Here is a 17,927-nt window from a genome sequence, read left to right on the forward strand (position 1 = left end):
TTTTCACACAAGAGGCTGGACTCTATCTGGGTATTGGGCAGGCTGCGCACCCCTCATCTTTGGTATAGTTTTTTCATTATGCAAAGGTAGCAACATTCATGCAAATCAAAGGTGTGCGACCAAACAGCGATATATATATATATATATATATATATATATATATATATATATATATATATATATGTATGTATGTATGTATGTATATATATATATATACACACACACGTGTGTTTTTTCTTACTAATTCTAAATTATGCAATTTTTTTAAAGCAGTCCTCCTTGTTTCTAACAGTCACGCTATATGGTAGGAAATGTAGGGTACATCCTCTGAATCCTCTGACAATTATCATAATGCAAACACAACTGTGCCTGGAATGGCGGCTTATCGTTGTTATGATCGTCAGGGTGTTAGTGGTTATAATACTCCTTTATCATAGGTATAGTACTACATTAGTACTATAGTATATTATTACTATTAGTATTTGTCTGCTCAAGCAAGATTAGATGAGATCTGAAGATCTGGAGTGCTAATAACATTAGACTGTTTTTCACTTGCAAGTCTCAGCAAGTAACTGATCACCATGTCTTTGGCCTTGTTTGTCTCCATGTTTTGCTCTCTTGACAGCTGCATGCTTATCTGCTGGATGTTGTTCATGATGAGCTCTGAGGTCATCATGTGGTTTGTAGATGCACTGCAGCTTATGTCCATCATGTACTGCTTATAGAGCTCGAGAACCTTTTTTTCCAAGTATTCATTGAGAACTGAATTTGACATTGGTTGCTCATGGTTAATGATGCTCTTATCTTTATCACTGCAAACTTTCCATGAATACCGTTTGCTACTTTTTTTGGTGATAACATTTGCTTGGACACCTATCGATTCTATGTTAGATGGAATTTCAGAAGATTGCAGAAATGGACCCTCACAATATTCAAAGCTGCTATTGCTAGTGAAATCACTCATGGTGGAGTTGATAGCCATCACCTGGTCTCCAGCTACATGCAAGTCATTGTAGTCCCTACAGATATGTTGACAAGATGATGGAACCAAGTAGGTCTCTTTGCTCAAGCTTGAGTTCCCACTTATGCTTGCAGTGGGTGACTTTTCACTTTCATACGTCAAGCTTTCCGTTATTTCATGCACATTGGTATCAGCCCCTTGTGTTTTTTGACATTTGTGCTTTTTAAATGAACCAAATTTCCTGAAAATCCTTTTGCTTCGTGTTTCATGTGCAGACAAATAATTGATGGTGCATACACCAGCCACTTCTTTTGGTCCTTTAGTTCTATTCTTGCCATGCAACATGCTTATGTCATTTTCATATTGAGCCTGGATTTTACACAGGTACCCCTCTGAAAGCATATCTATAACGAAAAACATATAGAAAATATAAGGATAATAAACTTTGTGCATCCATCAGTCTTTATTTTACACTAGTGATGCTAGTAGATATGCACACTCTACTCATATCATTTGTGCTATTTAATACAGCCTTTTAAAATAAAGACAAATAGCAGAAATATAACTATTTATTAAAAATATTCTTAATTTTGGAATACAAAATGAAAATTAACATCAATAAATTGTGCAAATCTGTAGATTAATAGTTATTCTCCACCAAAATTGACAAAAATAAAAAATATATATTTTATCTATATTGTTAATACTGTTTGAATTTTTTAAGTATTTTATTTTCTCTTTACAAAAAGCAGAACATTTTGGAAAAATAAAGTTATAGAATCATTATATATCTGTGAAATAAGAAATGTGATTAGGAACCTTTCGTTTCTACAAAGAAAGGGGAATTTGTGTGTTTCTAAGGCATCTGTAAAACACAAGACATATGAAACAGGAAATAATTTACAAATGAATTGTATGATGCAACAGAGGGGAGATTCATCATGAAAGCTTAAGCACAGAAAAATTCCAAACAGACAAAACATGAAATGAAATTAGAATCTTGGACTACTTTCATCTGGCTTTATTATGCAACCACAATAGTTTGTGAAAGTTTGATGGAGAAACTGCAGGTTTTAATTTCACTAAATCTGGCATACAGTTATGTTCTAAAAATAACGATTATTGCCGGAGATTCAGTGGTCAACAAAAGTCTTCAAAATGAAGTCAAAGTGGGACAGATGTTTTTTGACCCAACACCAGATCAAAGTCCCATTTCGATATGGGCTATGGGACGCATCTGTTTGATTGCTTTGACTTGCTTAAATAAGAGTGTCATTCACACAATCACCTTATTTTTCAAAAAAGCAAAGTAAACAGCAAGTTATTGCTTCTTGTATCTATCTTTGTAATTTTTTTTCCATCTTCATGTGTCCTTCTATACATCCAGAATCACACAGCTGAATGAACAGTCCTATTCTTACACTGCTAAAACTATGTTTCCCAGCAGCACCATGTTGCTCCTCAGTGCAGAAGACCCTTTCCTCACTCTTCTGTGTGCTGCTCAGTAAGGCCTAAGCCACACGGCGAGAAAATCGGTGCGAGTGGAGTGCGATAAAACATCGCATTCCACTCGGACCAATTGTAGCCTGTGTGTCAGCGCACATGAGCGATTATTTTCTCAGTCCTAATCGGACCGAGAAAACAATTGCAGCATGCTGCGATTGTGATGCGAGACTCTTTTCTCTCGCACCCATTCAAGTCTATGGGGCGAGAGAAAAATCGCACTGCACTCGCGATACTCCGGTGTACCGCGCGTACAGAGCGAGAATCATAATAGCCGGCTACGGAGGAGAGAGGGAGAGAAATCCCTCCCCTCCTCCGTGCCGGCCCGCCCCTCCGCAGCACTGGCCCGCCCCTCCTGAGAGCCGAGCCACCCCCCGCAGCTGAGGTCCGCTCGCACAGTCGGACCGCAGTCGCATGGATACTAGCATGACACTCTGCTCCCGCTGTGCTGCCAGCGCGAGCCGAGTGTAATGCGAGCATCGCAGTAGTGCCCTGTGTGGCCCCAGCTTAATCCCACCTCTCTCTGCATTTATGAGTCAGAGCTGCAAGCTGGATGACTGATCAATTTGTAAAATAGCACAGGCATCCAGCACAGCTCTGTTATAATCTGCTCAGCGTCATCCACCACTGATAGCAAACTAATTTATGTTTAGAATAAACGCTATTCTTCTGTGAACTGTATCAGATATTATGCAGATCAAACTCGTCACTGGCTCTATGTGCTATCCGTATATTGCTGTTTAATTGGTAGGAGAAGCTAAAATAAATGTTTCTTCATAAGAAAAAAGTGGATTTTTTTTCCCCAACAATTTTTTGGGGAAAAAGTTCAATTTTTGAAGGAAGAGGAAAAAATTGATGTGTGAAAACAGCCTTAGGATATCTATACATGATGTTTTTTCAGTCCGATTCCCACTGAAATCTACCCGAAAAAGCTCTTAACCCCTTCACAACTGGACGATTTTTCGCTTTTGTTTTTTTTTTCATCATTCTTCCGAGAGATGTAACTTTTTTATTTTTTTATCAATATGGTCATGTGAGAGCTCATTTTTTGCAGTATGAGCTGTACTTTTAAATGAAACCATAGGTTTTACCATATAGTGTACCGGAAAATGGCAAAAAAATTCCAATTGCGGAAAAATTGTAAAAAAAGTGCGATATTTTGAGATATTTTATTCACCGTGTTCACTATATGGTAAAACTGATGTGTGGGTGTGATGCCTGAGGTCGGTGCGAGTTCATAGACACCAAACATGTATAGATTTACTTTTATCTAAGGGGTTAAAAAAAATCTGAAGTTTGCCCGAAAAAAGTGGCGCACGTTTTGCACCATTTTCCGCGACCCGTAGCGTTCTCATTTTTCGGGACTAATGGCTCAGTGATGGCTTATTTTTTGCGTCTCAAGCTGCCATTTTTAACTGTACCATTTTTGCGCAGATGCTACGTTTTGATCGTCTGTTATTGCATTTAGCGCAAAAAACGTAATTTTGGCGTTTGGATTTTTTTGCCCCTGCGCCCTTTACCAATCAGATTAATTGATTTTATATTTTGATGGATAGGGCATTTCTGAACGCGGCGATACCAAATATGTGTATATTTTTTATTTTTTTAACCCTTTAATTTTCAATGGGGCGAAAGGGGGTGATTTGAACTTTTAGTTTTTTTTATTTTTTAAAAAAATTTTAAACTTTTTTTTTACTTTTTTTATTTTATTTTACTAGTCCCCCTAGGGGGCTATATGGATCAGCAATCTGATCGCTCTGCCATATCTGTTGATCACAGCTATACAGCTGTAAACAGCAGATATGCTCATTTTCTGCCTCACCCAGCTCTGGGCCAGATGAAACCGAAAGTAATTAATGTGAGCTACAGGAGTCATCACATGACCCTTTGCTACCATGACAACCACCGGTTACCATTATAATGGTTCTGTCACATATTGACAGCGCCATGTAAGGAGTTAAACGGCACAGGCAGATAACGATTCTGCTCGTGCCTGGCAGGCACACATCAGCTGAGATGTGCGCCGATCGCTGCATGCTGCCGGCGGCAGACCATGGGCAGTAACACTATGACCGCTAGGACGTAATATTACTGCCCGCAGTCGTTAAGGGGTTAATGATGCTAAAATTAATGAATACCTCCCATGAAATGTCAAAACGACTTGCTCTGCATATGTTAAATCTTTCTGTGCTTCATTTAACCTCTTTAGGTTTCGAAAGCTGAAGGCTGAAGCAGCGCAACAGGTTATATTTACAGTTAATGAAAAAAAAAGTAGCTGGCAGGGCAGCAAAGCTGCTGCAAAAGCATCCAAAGAAATGTCAAAGATACTTGAGGAGGATCACTACTGGCATTTTCCTGAAGCGTCCTCTACTTGAAAACCTCAGCAAAAACGCCTGTATCTAAAAGACGCCATGTGCACATACCCTTAGACAAAACGCGATTCATGTGTTCAGGCGTTTGAATGTTTGAACACTTCAAACTTTCAAAGCATTTAAAAGAAATAGCAAGTACATTTTTCCTGGCTCTTTCCGCTAAGATGACACTCAATACTGTATAAGGCTAAGTTCACATGTCGTGTAATCATCTGTTAGAACAGATCCTGCAGAGATCCATTGGCAAAATGATGTCTGCCGGATCTATTTTTTTTAACATGGGAGTCTATGGAGAACGGATCAGTTAACCGATTGCTATTTATCTTCCATTTGAAACATCCTCTAAGAAAAAAACAGATCCAGGTCTATTCTTCATAGACTTCAATGTTCAAAATACTGTATCCAGCAGACATCAGTTACAGTATTTAACAATGGACAGAAAAGTTGTTTGCACAGTTTTTTTTGCCACCGGATCTCTGCAGGATCCATTCTAACAGATGATTACTGGACATGTTAACTCAGCCTTAAACAAGTCAATGGGAAGGCTAAAAAGATGCCTTGGCATCAATTTGAGCTTTTTCTCAGTGTTTGCTGAAAAAGTAAGTATTTTCTTCATTGTCTACTGCATTTAAAAAAAACGTAAGAAAAGCACCAAAACATACATCCAAAATCAGTGAGAAAAATGTTAAAAAACACGTGAGGTCAACACATTGATAAAGCGCTCAAGAAATGACAGAAAAAGAAACGATAAAAAAATGCTTCAAGTTTTCAAAACTTCAGAGAAAAGGAGTGATTCCTGTAATATCTTATATAAAAAAAAAATTGAGTTTAAGGGGAAGCTGTTCTCCTTGCGAAGACAGACACCAATCTGGCATGCCAGTAGTGAGGAGAGTTTAAACCGCAATGCTCCTCTGGGAAATATGCAAATTAGCTCTTCAGGGAGGAAGCAGATGAGCTCTAGTGCGACCTATTGGAAGAAAACATCTTGAAAGTCAAAAGAGTTAGAATTTATGACAGATCAGGACATCAGTTTGCAGACACAGTGTTTCAGGATGATTGCCCCTCGTCAGTGCGAAGTATTAGATCTGATCTGGCTGTATGAGAGGCTAAGACAGGGTCTAAGGGGAAAGCTATTCTCCTTATGGAGACTGACACACCAATCTGACATGCCAGTAGTGAGGAGACTTTAAGCAGCAATGCTCCTCTGAGAAATGTGCAAATTGTTAGATCAGATCTCATATTTTGAACTGACGAGGGGTAATCACCCCAAAACACTGTGTCTGCAAATTGATGTTCTGATCTGACATAAATCTTAAGTCATATGACAAGGATCGTTAAAGGGTTACTTTTGACTTTTAGGATTGCTACTTCCAATAGGTGGCACTAAAATTTGCCTACTTCCTCCATGAAGAGACAATTATAAATTATTATTATAAAACAGAACTGTGCCAAACAATAGTGAGACATTGACTGAGTAGCTCAAAAAGCAGAGATATTATTACATATTATGTATTACAAAACACAAAAGCGGTCAAACATTATCAAAAAGAGGAAATTGATGTATAGTATACAAGAAAGAAAAGGAAAAGAAAGGCAAATAAAATAATTAAGGAACACACAGGAGGTAGGAGCAAGAGGAAGAAGGTAAGGAAGAGGGGACAGAATAAAATGGTTGTGTTATAAGGGAAGTAGAGGAATCCACTGGCCCCTTTACTAGTATGAAATCACTGGGGGAGGGGAACTACAGTAGTTTAACTCCATTTGTGCAGAAGTAATATTAATGACCCTCATATCCACAGAATATTGTACTGTACTTGGTTATCCCTTATAGTCATATACATAATGAGTTGAGCAGTGGTGTCAATACTTGACCTCCACTCCATTCAGACTGATGCAGTTGGAACCCTTGAAATCAGCAACTTATAACTTAATATCTTGTTACAATGATTCTAAGATATCTATAAAATATTTAGATACATTTATATATTAAAAAATAAATATGTGAACATTAAATTGGCTATAGTTGTGGATGGAGGAGCAGCCTTTAATACTTAAAATGTTAACTTATCTCCTACACACCCTTCCTTTTTTTCCCCCTTAAAATGCAGATCTGTTTCAAAGCAGACTTCAAAAAGAAACATGAAAAATATATTATTTAAATTTTTGGAAGGTATAAAAAAGTAGAAAGAATATACACAGTGTCCAAAATATTTGCATGATTGTGATTCTTACCTTTATGTTATAGTCAAACAATTCAGGAAAATGACCATCAACTACCGTATAAATGTGTCCAACTTGCTGCTAAAACATACGTTCAGTTCGGAAGCTGACACCCGTCTTATCTGTCGGTTGGAGTGGAAGGGGAAGTTTTCTCTTCGCTGTAACTTCCTCTTTTTTATTCGTCTCGATGCCATCAGTTTTGTTTTCTACACGATACTTTCACAGGGGATTTTTTTTTTTTTTAAAAAAAAAAGTACATTGGATGAAGGTACCAAAACTCAATAACATTTAACTTGATATTTTTAAGCGTCATTTTTAAACATCTAAGCTAATGAAAACGCATTTTAACTTCAATTACTTGTGCAGGAAGGCAAAGAATTTAGCATACTGTAAATAGCAAAGAGTTGTAAACTACATACAGTAATATGAAAAAGTTTGGGCACCTCTATTAATGTTATCCTTTTTTCTTCATAACAATTTGGGTTTTTGCAACAGCTATTTTAGTTTCATATATCTAATAACTGATGGACTCAGTAATATTTCTGGATTGAAATGAGGTTTATTGTACTAACAGAAAATGTGCAATCCGCATTTAAACAAATTTGACCGGTGGAAAAGTATGGGCACCTCAACATAAAAGTGACATTAATATTTTGTAGATTCTCCTTTTGCAAAAATAACAGCCTCTAGTCGCTTCCTGTAGCTTTTAATGAGTTTATGGATCCTGGATGAAGGTATATTTGACCATTCCTGTTTACAAAACAATTCCAGTTTAGTTAAGTTTGATGGTCGCCGAGCATGGACTGCACGCTTCAAATCATCCCACAGATGTTCAATAATATTCAGGTCTGGGGACTGGGATGGCCATTCCAGAACATTGTAATTGTTCCTCTGCATGAATGCCTGAGTAGATTTGGAGCGGTGTTTTGGATCATTGTCTTGCTGAAATATCCATCCCCTGCGTAACTTCAACTTCGTCACTGATTCTTGCACATTATTGTCAAGAATCTGCTGATACTGAGTTGAATCCATGCGACCCTCAACTTTAACAAGATTCCCGGTGCCGGCATTGGCCACACAGCCCCAAAGCATGATGGAACCTCCACCAAATTTTACTGTGGGTAGCAAGTGCTTTTCTTGGAATGCCGTGTGTTTTTGCCTCCATGCATAATGCCTTTATGTATAACCAAACAACTCAATCTTTGTTTCATCAGTCCACATGACCTTCTTCCAAAATGTAACTGGCTTGTCTAAATGTGCTTTTGCATACCTCAGGTGACTCTGTTTGTGGCGTGCTTGCAGAAACGGCTTCTTTCGCATCACTCTCCCATACAGCTTCTCCTTGTGCAAAGTGCGCTGTATTGTTGACCGATGCACATTGACACCATCTGCAGCAAGATGATGCTGCAGGTCTTTGGAGGTAGTCTGTGGATTGTCCTTGACTGTTCTCACCATTCTTCTTCTCTGCCTTTCTGATATTTTTCTTGGCCTGCCACTTCTGGGCTTAACAAGAACTGTACCTGTGTTCTTCCATTTCCTTACTATGTTCCTCACAGTGGAAACTGACAGTTTAAATCTCTGAGACAACTTTTTGTATCCTTCCCCTGAATAACTATGTTGAATAATCTTTGTTTTCAGATCATTTAAGAGTTGTTTTGAGGAGCCCATGATGCCACACTTCATAGGAGATTCAAATAGGAGAACAACTTGCAAGTGGCCACCTTAAATACCTTTTCTCATGATTGGATACACCTGCCTATGAAGTTCAAAGCTCAATGAGGTTACAAAACCAATTTAGTGCTTTAGTAAGTCAGTAAAAAGTATTTGAGTGTTCAAATCAAGAAATGGATAAGGGTGCCCATACTTTTGCACCGGTCAAATTTTGTTTAAATGCGGATTGCACATTTTCCGTACAATAAACCTCATTTCAATCCAGAAATATTACTCAGTCCATCAGTTATTAGATATATGAAACTGAAATAGCTGTTGCAAAAACCCAAATTGTTATAAAGAAAAAAGGTTAACATTAATAGGGGTGCCCAAACTTTTTCATATGACTGTAGTTAATCTCATCTGCACACACCTAAAATATATTATCTGGGGAGGGGTAGCTGTTGTTATGGTTTTGTAAAAATTGTTGATTGTATTCTTATTTATTGGTCCCTTGATGGATCTTCCATTTGTACTGTTCTCTGTATTTATTATTTATCTGAATAAGATACATTAAAAATAAAATATATCACCAGACTTGTAGACATTTCAGACAAGCTTTCCTGTTAGGATTAATAGATTCCTGGGTAGATTCAGGGAAATCAAACTCCACATTTATGTTATTAAACAAAACACAACATTGTGCTTGCACGTTTGTGTCAAGAACCTGTGTTTGTAGAGATGCCTTGCTGGCACTCTCAATAAAACCAAACCTACAAGTATTTCCTCCAATAAAGTATATTACAAAGAGAATATTTGAAATATTTGAAATGTTCTGAAAACTATTTTAAAATAAAACAACTTTTTTTCCTGCAGCAACCTAATTGCAGCTCAGTAAATGTTCTTTTTTTTCAGAGATACACATTTTGACAAATTGATAGTATATTGCTGGATATAAAACCGTTACCAAAACTTAGGCGGGCTTTGCACGCTGCGACATCGGTAACAATGTGTTACCGATGCTGCAGCGATAGTCCCGCCCCCGTCGCACGTGCAATATCTAGTGAAAGCTGCCGTAGCGATTATTATCGCTACGGCAGTTTCACACGCACATACCTGCCGTGCGACGTGCCTCTGGCCGGCGACCCGCCTCCTTCCCAAGGGGGCGGGTCGTGCGGCGTCACAGCGACGTCACACGGCAGGCGGCCAATTGAAGTGGAGGGGCGGAGATGAGCAGGATGTAAACATCCCGCCCACCTCCGTCCTTCTCATTGCAGCCGGCGGCAGGTAAGGTGAAGTTCCTCGCTCCTGCAGCTTCATACACAGCAATGTGTGCTGCCGCAGGAGCGAGGAACAACATCGCACCTGTCGCTGCACCGGCATTATGGAAATGTCGGAGGCTGCAGCGATGATACGATAACGACGCTTTTGCGCTCGTTCATCGTATCATCTAGGATTTACACACTACGACATCGCAAGTGACGCCGGATGTGCGTCACTTTCGATTTGACCCCACCGACATCGCACCTGCGATGTCGTAGTGTGCAAAGCCGCCCTTAGAATATAAGAAAAACAGATGGTTTGGAGGACCCTCACTAATTTAAGGGAATCTGTCACCAGGCTTTGCTACGAGCTGGCAAGTGCCAAGGTCCTGGACAGCCGAGGGGCCCACTCGCCGTCATCAGTTCGGTGGCCACCGGGCCGAGTGCAGTGCTGGGAACCGAAGTGCTTAGACTGCACTTTCCTGTCTGTGGGCCCTTTAATCCATACTGGCACGCAGGCCACAGCGTTCGCTGCGTGCTCCTGCTTTGAAGTTAGTTCATCTGTGGGCGGAGCTACCACGCCGTGTGCTCCAGTCCCACAGATGAAGAGGATCCACATTACAGTGCTAGCCAACATCCCCTCGCACAGCGCTGCCCTCCTGAGTTGTATGGGCCCCTCTTCCACCGTGAATTGAGCTGTATGTTCCCCACCACCCTGATTTGTATGGGTTCCCCCTTCTGAGCTGTATGCCCCCCTGAGCTGTACTTGCCCTGCCCCCATGATTAATGGGCCCCAGTGAGCTGTATGGGCCCTCCTGATCTGTACGGGCCCCCCTCCAGAGCTGTATGAACCCCCGCCTGAGCTATATGGGCCCCCCTCCTGAGCTGTATGTGCCCCCCAGAGCTATAGGTGCCCCCCTTGAGCTGTATGTGCCCCCCTTGAGCTGTATGAGCCCCCCAGAGCTGTATGGTCCCCCCAGAGATGTATGTGCATCCCAGCCGTATGTGCGGCCCCCCAGAACTGTATGGGCCCCCCAGAGCTGTATGTGCACCCCCCAGAGCTCTATGCCACGCACCCAAGTAATGTGTATGTAGGAGGGTTAGGGTTAGGCCCACCCCTGCATTAGTAGCCGAGACACTGGTGGTCCATGTATAATTGATAAAATGTAAATGTATTGTGTAAAACCGCCACCAGGTGGCTGAGGTATAGTATGGCTGTCCTGGCACCTGGGTGGGCAGGGAGTAACTGCATCCACAAGAAGAGGGGTTTAGTCTGATGGTCGGGGGTCTGGAGTCTGTATTGACTGGCTTGGAATACTCAGAAGATTTCCTCACCTAACTGAAGGTAAGTGCGCCCTCGAGTAGGGTATGGCTGAATCCTGGTCTGGGCACGGATGCGAGAGCACTGTCACTTGCAGCCCTTCTTATGTATTAGCATCCCCTGTGGGTGGGATAAAGTTGCCCAACAGACTAAATTGTTGGTGCCTGCGTGAAGTCAGCTGGAGGAATGAAAGGCCTAGAGGTGTCAGACAGAACCCAAGTGCCTGGAATATGGACAGCTGCTAAATTGTATATGACATGTAGAAGTAGAAGAAATCCCTATGTAATGTGTACCAGTATCAGCGAAACGTGGGCCAAAGTAACGAAGATGTGGAAGAATAATAAAGTTTATCTGTTTGGAAGAAGAAAATATGCCTGGACTTTATTTACTGAGAGAGAAAAAATCGTGTTGCCTGAACGGTTGCAGAGTCCTCCTGTGTGTGGTACAGTGTCGGGGAGGTGTTAACGGATGGCTGCGCTGCGGCCTGTTAACTCCGGCAACCACGACTACTACCACTGCCTTCCCCGTGCCCTCGGCCATATGTAAGCCCCCCAGAGCTGTATGTGCGGCCTCCCAGAATTGTATGTGCAGCTCCCCAGAACTGTATGGGTCCCCCAAAGCTCTATGCCACCCACTCTAGTAATTTGTATGCCCCCAGAGCTGTTTGCCCTCTCAGTAACATTTATGCCCACCAGTAATGTGGATGCCCCCCCAGTAATTTCTATGCCCCATGCCCCTCCTGTGATGTTTATACTGTAGCTCCAAGCCCCGCTTGTAATGTATATACAGCAGTGTCTGTGTGCACTGTGCAGGGCCATGTCATGGCCATCATGCAACACCCAGCACAGCCACATGCCACATGAGTGAGGCTGCTGCGTGTATATATTATGCGTATATCTATCTATGTCAGTGTATATGACTGTGTATATTTATGTCTGTTTCTATGTATTTTTGTGAATTTGTCACACTAAGTCCATGTGTGGTGTATGAGTTAGAGTCCTCCGGAAGTCAACGCTAGGCAGTGATTACTGCTTTTTTATAGGGCACCTGGACATATTTGCCTGGATATAATACGGATAAAGCCCCACTTGATCTGGGCTCGCCCTCTGGATTGCTGTTGACCCTGGCCCAATTCGAGACATTTCTCTATCCATCTGTTGCATGGACTTCATCTCTACTGTCAACTCTGGCTGTTATGGTGTATCCTGGATTAAGTTTCCCCTGACCATTCCTGATGCCTCAGTTCTCTGTCCTGGCTATGTAAGCCTTCCTCATTGAGTTACGACCGTGGAGATCCTCTCTTGTACGTACATACCTGGTGACTCCAAAGTAACAGACTCTAATGTCATCATGTCGGAGGAATCTCTGCAGTCCATTGCCACGTCTATCACAGCAATGCTCATGTCGGCAATTGATACTAGATTCCAGACATTGCAATCTTCCTTGAAGCTAATCACTTCTCAGCTGACTGACCACACCAACAAAATTTTGGCGGCTCAGCAGCAGATCTCTGACTTGGAGTACACTCTGCAGTCTTCTCCCGCTCAATTGGATTATAATGCTCAAAAGTTGGGGCAGCTTCTTGAGAAAATTGATGACTTGGAAAATCAAAGTCGTCGTAACAATCTTCGGCTCATTGGTGTCCCTTAGTCGGTCAAGGACCTTCATCAGCTTACGTCTTCATGGCTCCCACGGGCGCTTAACTTAACTGATCTTCCTGGTTTCATAGTGGTGGAGAGAGCTCACAGAATGGGGCCTGAATGTTCTGGCTCAGCGGCTCGCACACGTCCTGTCATCTTTAAACTGCTCAATTACCAGGACAAAATGCAGTTGCTCCAGGCGTTCCATGCCTTATCCTCACTGCAGTATGAGGGTCATTCTCTTCTCCTGTTCCAGGACTTTTCCGCTTCAGTGGCGACCAAGCGGTGTGCCTTTTCATCTGTCTGCAAGCTGCTACATGACAAGGATATCCGTTTTGCCCTCCTATATCCTGCTCATCTACGCGTAGTGCTCCATGGAAAACCCATGTTCTTTGATGACCCCGTGAAGGTCTTGAAAGTTATGGAGTGCTCCTCCTGGGCATCTTCTCCTGTTACTTGACTGTGGCATATATCCATACATTTGAGTGCCTTCTGGAGCTTGATTTAATTTCTAGTGTGGTCTCATTTTGGTGGCACTATTTTATATCCTTAATTGGTTACTAGTTATGCATTTCTTTATTATTTTCCTGTGAAATTTCTTTTTATAGGGGGTACTACTGGTTGGGACATCATGTTTTGATGTTCTACATCCATGTTTATATGCTGTTTCTTTGTTCTTTGGGGGATTAAGGGTAGGGGTGGGTTCTTCTTCCTTGAGACAATGCACCCTTGGTTCTTTTGTTTGGTTTGTTTGGTTGGGTGATGGCCGGTGGGGTCTGTTCGCTGGGACAGGCCCTCACCCTTATGGTTTGATTTTCCCATTTCTGCTCCTTGGCCTCAATGTTTTGCTGCTTGGGACAGCTCATAGAGTCCCACGGCTTCCAGTATCATCTCTATGCCGATGACACACAGATCTACCTCTCTGGACCTGACATTACCTCTCTACTAACCAAAATACCACAATGTTTGTCTGCTATTTCATCCTTCTTCTCTGCACGATTCCTAAAACTTAACATGGACAAAACAGAGTTCATTGTCTTTCCTCCTCCTCACTCATCTCCTCCAACAAGCCTTTCCATCAAACTTGATGGTTGCTCACTCACCCCAGTCTCACAAGCTCGTTGCCTTGGAGTGACCCTCGACTCTGCTCTATCCTTCAAGCCACACATCCAAGCCCTCTTCACCTCATGCCGATTACAACTCAAAAATATCTCCCGGATCCGTGCTTTTCTTAACCAAGAATCTGCAAAAACATTAGTGCATGCCCTCATCATCTCCCGCCTCGACTACTGCAATCTCCTGCTCTCTGGCCTCCCTTCCAACACTCTTGCACCCCTCCAATCTATCCTAAACTCTGCAGCCCGCTTAATCCACCTCTCCCCTCGCTACTCCCCAGCCTCGCCACTCTGCCAATCCCTTCACTGGCTTCCCATCGCCCAACGACTCCAGTTCAAAACATTAACCATGACATACAAAGCCATGCACAACCTGTCTCCTCCCTACATCTGTGACCTAGTCTCCCGGTACCTACCTGCACGCAACCTTAGATCCTCACAAGATCTCCTTCTCTGCTCCTCTCTTATCTCCTCTTCCCACAATCGTGTACAAGATTTCTCCCGTGCATCCCCCATACTCTGGAACGCTCTACCTCAGCACATCAGACTCTCCCCTACCGTGGAAAGCTTCAAGAGGAACCTCAAGACCCACCTCTTCCAACAAGCCTACAACCTACAATAGCCCTCAGCCCAGTAGACCACTGCGCAACCAGCTCTGTCCTCACCTATTGTACCATCACCCATTCCCTGTAGACTGTGAGCCCTCGCGGGCAGGGTCCTCTCTCCTCCTATACCAGTCTGTCTTGTACTGTTAATGATTGTTGTACGTATACCCTCTTTCACTTGTAAAGCGCCATGGAATAAATGGCGCTATAATAATAAATAATAATAATAATAATAATAATAATAATGTGGGATAGGTTAATATGGCTACCACCTATAACGTAGTTTCTCACATTAATGTAGACTCCCTTAAACTATTATCCTGGAATGATGCTGGCCCTAACTCTCCGGTGAAGCGTAGGAAAGTGATAGACCATATTACTCGCTTGCCCTCTCATTTTGCATTTCTGCAGGAAACTCATTGGCTTCATAGAAGCCATCCAGCACTCTGTAATAGACATTATTTGGAATGTATCAAGGCTTCCTTTGTACGGAAAAAGCGTGAGGTTGCCATTTTATTTCATAAGGCCCTAGACTACTCTATACAGGAGATGGTGAGAGATCGGGTGGGACAGTACCTATTGGTAAGGGCTCTTATTGAACATCGGGAATATTGCCTCATTAATGTTTATGCTCCTAATACCACTAATTCTTCTTTCTTCTCCAAACTTCTGGAAGTGGTTCATGGTTGGCATCCCACTAACATACTGCTCGGTGGAGACTTGAATGCTCTTCATGACTCATTTCTTGATAGATCTACACCTATTCCTGCATCTCATTCCTCCACTGGAGCTATTCCTAACCTGTTGGATAGACTCAACCTAGTTGATGCTTGGAGATGCTATCCCCTCACGTTGAGAGAGTACACCTTTTACTCAAGAGTACACAACGTTCATACTCGTATTGATTATTGGTCAAATTCTGCCTCTCTTCTTTCTTCTCTGAAAGCGGTTGACATTCTCCCTTCTGTCACCTTGGATCACTCACCAGTTCTGCTAACTTTGGACTTCCTACTAGTAAAACCGTATCTTTTCGTTCGTGCTTTCCCTCTTATCTTTACACCTCTGATGATTTAAAGCGCTACCTAACCGGTTGATGGGAGACCTTCATGGAGGACAACATAGAATATCTGGATGATATTAACCTATCTTGGGTCACTGCCAAGACAGTGCTTAGGGGACACATTATCTCTTATATTTCCCAGAAGAAAACTGTTGTCTTCCCTGCGGCCTCTCTTGTATCGCCTCACTCAATCATATAAAGACTTCAAAATATGTAACACTCACGCATCTAGAGAGACCTACCTTACAGCTAAGCAGGATTTGAATACACTATTACATGAACAGGCACACAATCAACTGGTCCATCAACGCAACCGATATTTTCGCTGGGGTAATAGATGAGGTCGGCTTCTGGCTTACTTAACAAAGCCATTTCGGATGGCTACTAAAGTCCCTAATATTGCAATGCCTGATGGTTCTATTTCTCGTGACCCGACCCAAATATGCATGATTTTCCATTTTTTATTTGAGGATCTTTATGGCCCCTCCCTGGATTCTCAGGAGGACGACTATCAATTTCTGCATAAGGTCGACCCGCCGAGGCTTACTGCTTCTCAATGGGAGAATCTTGACCAGCCAATTTCTCCTGAGGTGGGATCGGTCATTAGATTGCTTAACTATGGGGAGATAAGGTATGCACACCAGTGACTATGTAAGGGGAATACATGGAATAGCAGAAACTGCTGTGTGAATACTGACATGAAAAATTCAATAGCTATATGTAAGGATGAAATGTGAAAAATGGAACCTGCATTACTGCCATGAATATATGAATAAAGAGAAATTTAGCTACTGAATTGATCAATGCAATAGAGCCCCAACACTACGCCAAAGTATTTCTCTACGTTGGGGTCCCTAGCTTGTGTGTGTCCTCTCATGCAGTTAAACTGCATGAGTTAACTGCATGAGAGGACACACACAAGCTAGGGACCCCAACGTAGAGAAATACTTTGGCGTAGTGTTGGGGCTCTATTGCATTGATCAATTCAGTAGCTAAATTTCTCTTTATTCATATATTCATGGCAGTAATGCAGGTTCCATTTTTCACATTTCATCCTTACATATAGCTATTGAATTTTTCATGTCAGTATTCACACAGCAGTTTCTGCTATTCCATGTATTCCCCTTACATAGTCACTGGTGTGCATACCTTATCTCCCCATAGTGATGTTTTTTTAGGTTTTTGCACCCAGTTCAGACATAGAATGGAGTTCCAAACGTTATTTCTTATTTGTTAGTAGTTTTTCGTTTGTGAACCCTCCCCATACACACCTATTGCCAATCCACATCGTATATATAGCCTGGGTCTCAGCTTCCCATACACGGTAAGTTTTTTAACTGCATGAGAGGACACACAAGCTAGGGACCCCAACGTAGAGAAATACTTTGGCGTAGTTTTGGGGCTCTATTGCATTGATCAATTCAGTAGCTAAATTTCTTTTTATTCATATATTCATGGCAGTAATGCAGGTTCCATTTTTCACATTTCATCCTTACATATAGCTATTGAATTTTTCATGTCAGTATTCACACAGCAGTTTCTGCTATTCCATGTATTCCCCTTACATAGTCACTGGTGTGCATACCTTATCTCCCCATAGTGATGTTTTTTTAGGTTTTTGCACCCAGTTCAGACATAGAATGGAGTTCCAAACGTTATTTCTTATTTGTTAGTAGTTTTTCGTTTGTGAACCCTCCCCATACACACCTATTGCCAATCCACATCGTATATATAGCCTGGGTCTCAGCTTCCCATACACGGTAAGTTTTTTAACTGCATGAGAGGACACACAAGCTAGGGACCCCAACGTAGAGAAATACTTTGGCGTAGTTTTGGGGCTCTATTGCATTGATCAATTCAGTAGCTAAATTTCTCTTTATTCATATATTCATGGCAGTAATGCAGGTTCCATTTTTCACATTTCATCCTTACATATAGCTATTGAATTTTTCATGTCAGTATTCACACAGCAGTTTCTGCTATTCCATGTATTCCCCTTACATAGTCACTGGTGTGCATACCTTATCTCCCCATAGTGATGTTTTTTTAGGTTTTTGCACCCAGTTCAGACATAGAATGGAGTTCCAAACGTTATTTCTTATTTATTAGATTGCTTAAGGCCCCTGGCCCAAATGGATTTTTGGTTGAATTTTATAAACTACTACAACCCTGACTTACACCTCACCTCACTTCCCTTTTCAATCATATTGTTAATTCT

At 41.8% G+C, this 17,927-nt stretch overlaps 1 protein-coding gene across 1 annotated transcript; it reads right to left on the reverse strand.

Annotated features, from left to right (window-relative positions):
- Positions 1–241: 241 nt before the first annotated feature.
- On the reverse strand, positions 242–7,152 carry TASL (TLR adaptor interacting with endolysosomal SLC15A4). Its single transcript, XM_075334276.1, has 2 exons — positions 7,069–7,152; positions 242–1,365 (listed from the first exon to the last, which is right to left on the reverse strand). Exon 2 carries the CDS (start codon positions 1,361–1,363, stop codon positions 491–493), a length of 873 nt encoding a protein of 290 aa, XP_075190391.1. The 5' UTR covers positions 1,364–1,365; positions 7,069–7,152; the 3' UTR covers positions 242–490.
- Positions 7,153–17,927: the final 10,775 nt, after the last annotated feature.

The sequence above is a fragment of the Anomaloglossus baeobatrachus genome, chromosome 2 (assembly GCF_048569485.1).
Source record: "Anomaloglossus baeobatrachus isolate aAnoBae1 chromosome 2, aAnoBae1.hap1, whole genome shotgun sequence".
In the NCBI taxonomy this organism is placed as follows: Eukaryota; Metazoa; Chordata; class Amphibia; order Anura; family Aromobatidae; genus Anomaloglossus; species Anomaloglossus baeobatrachus.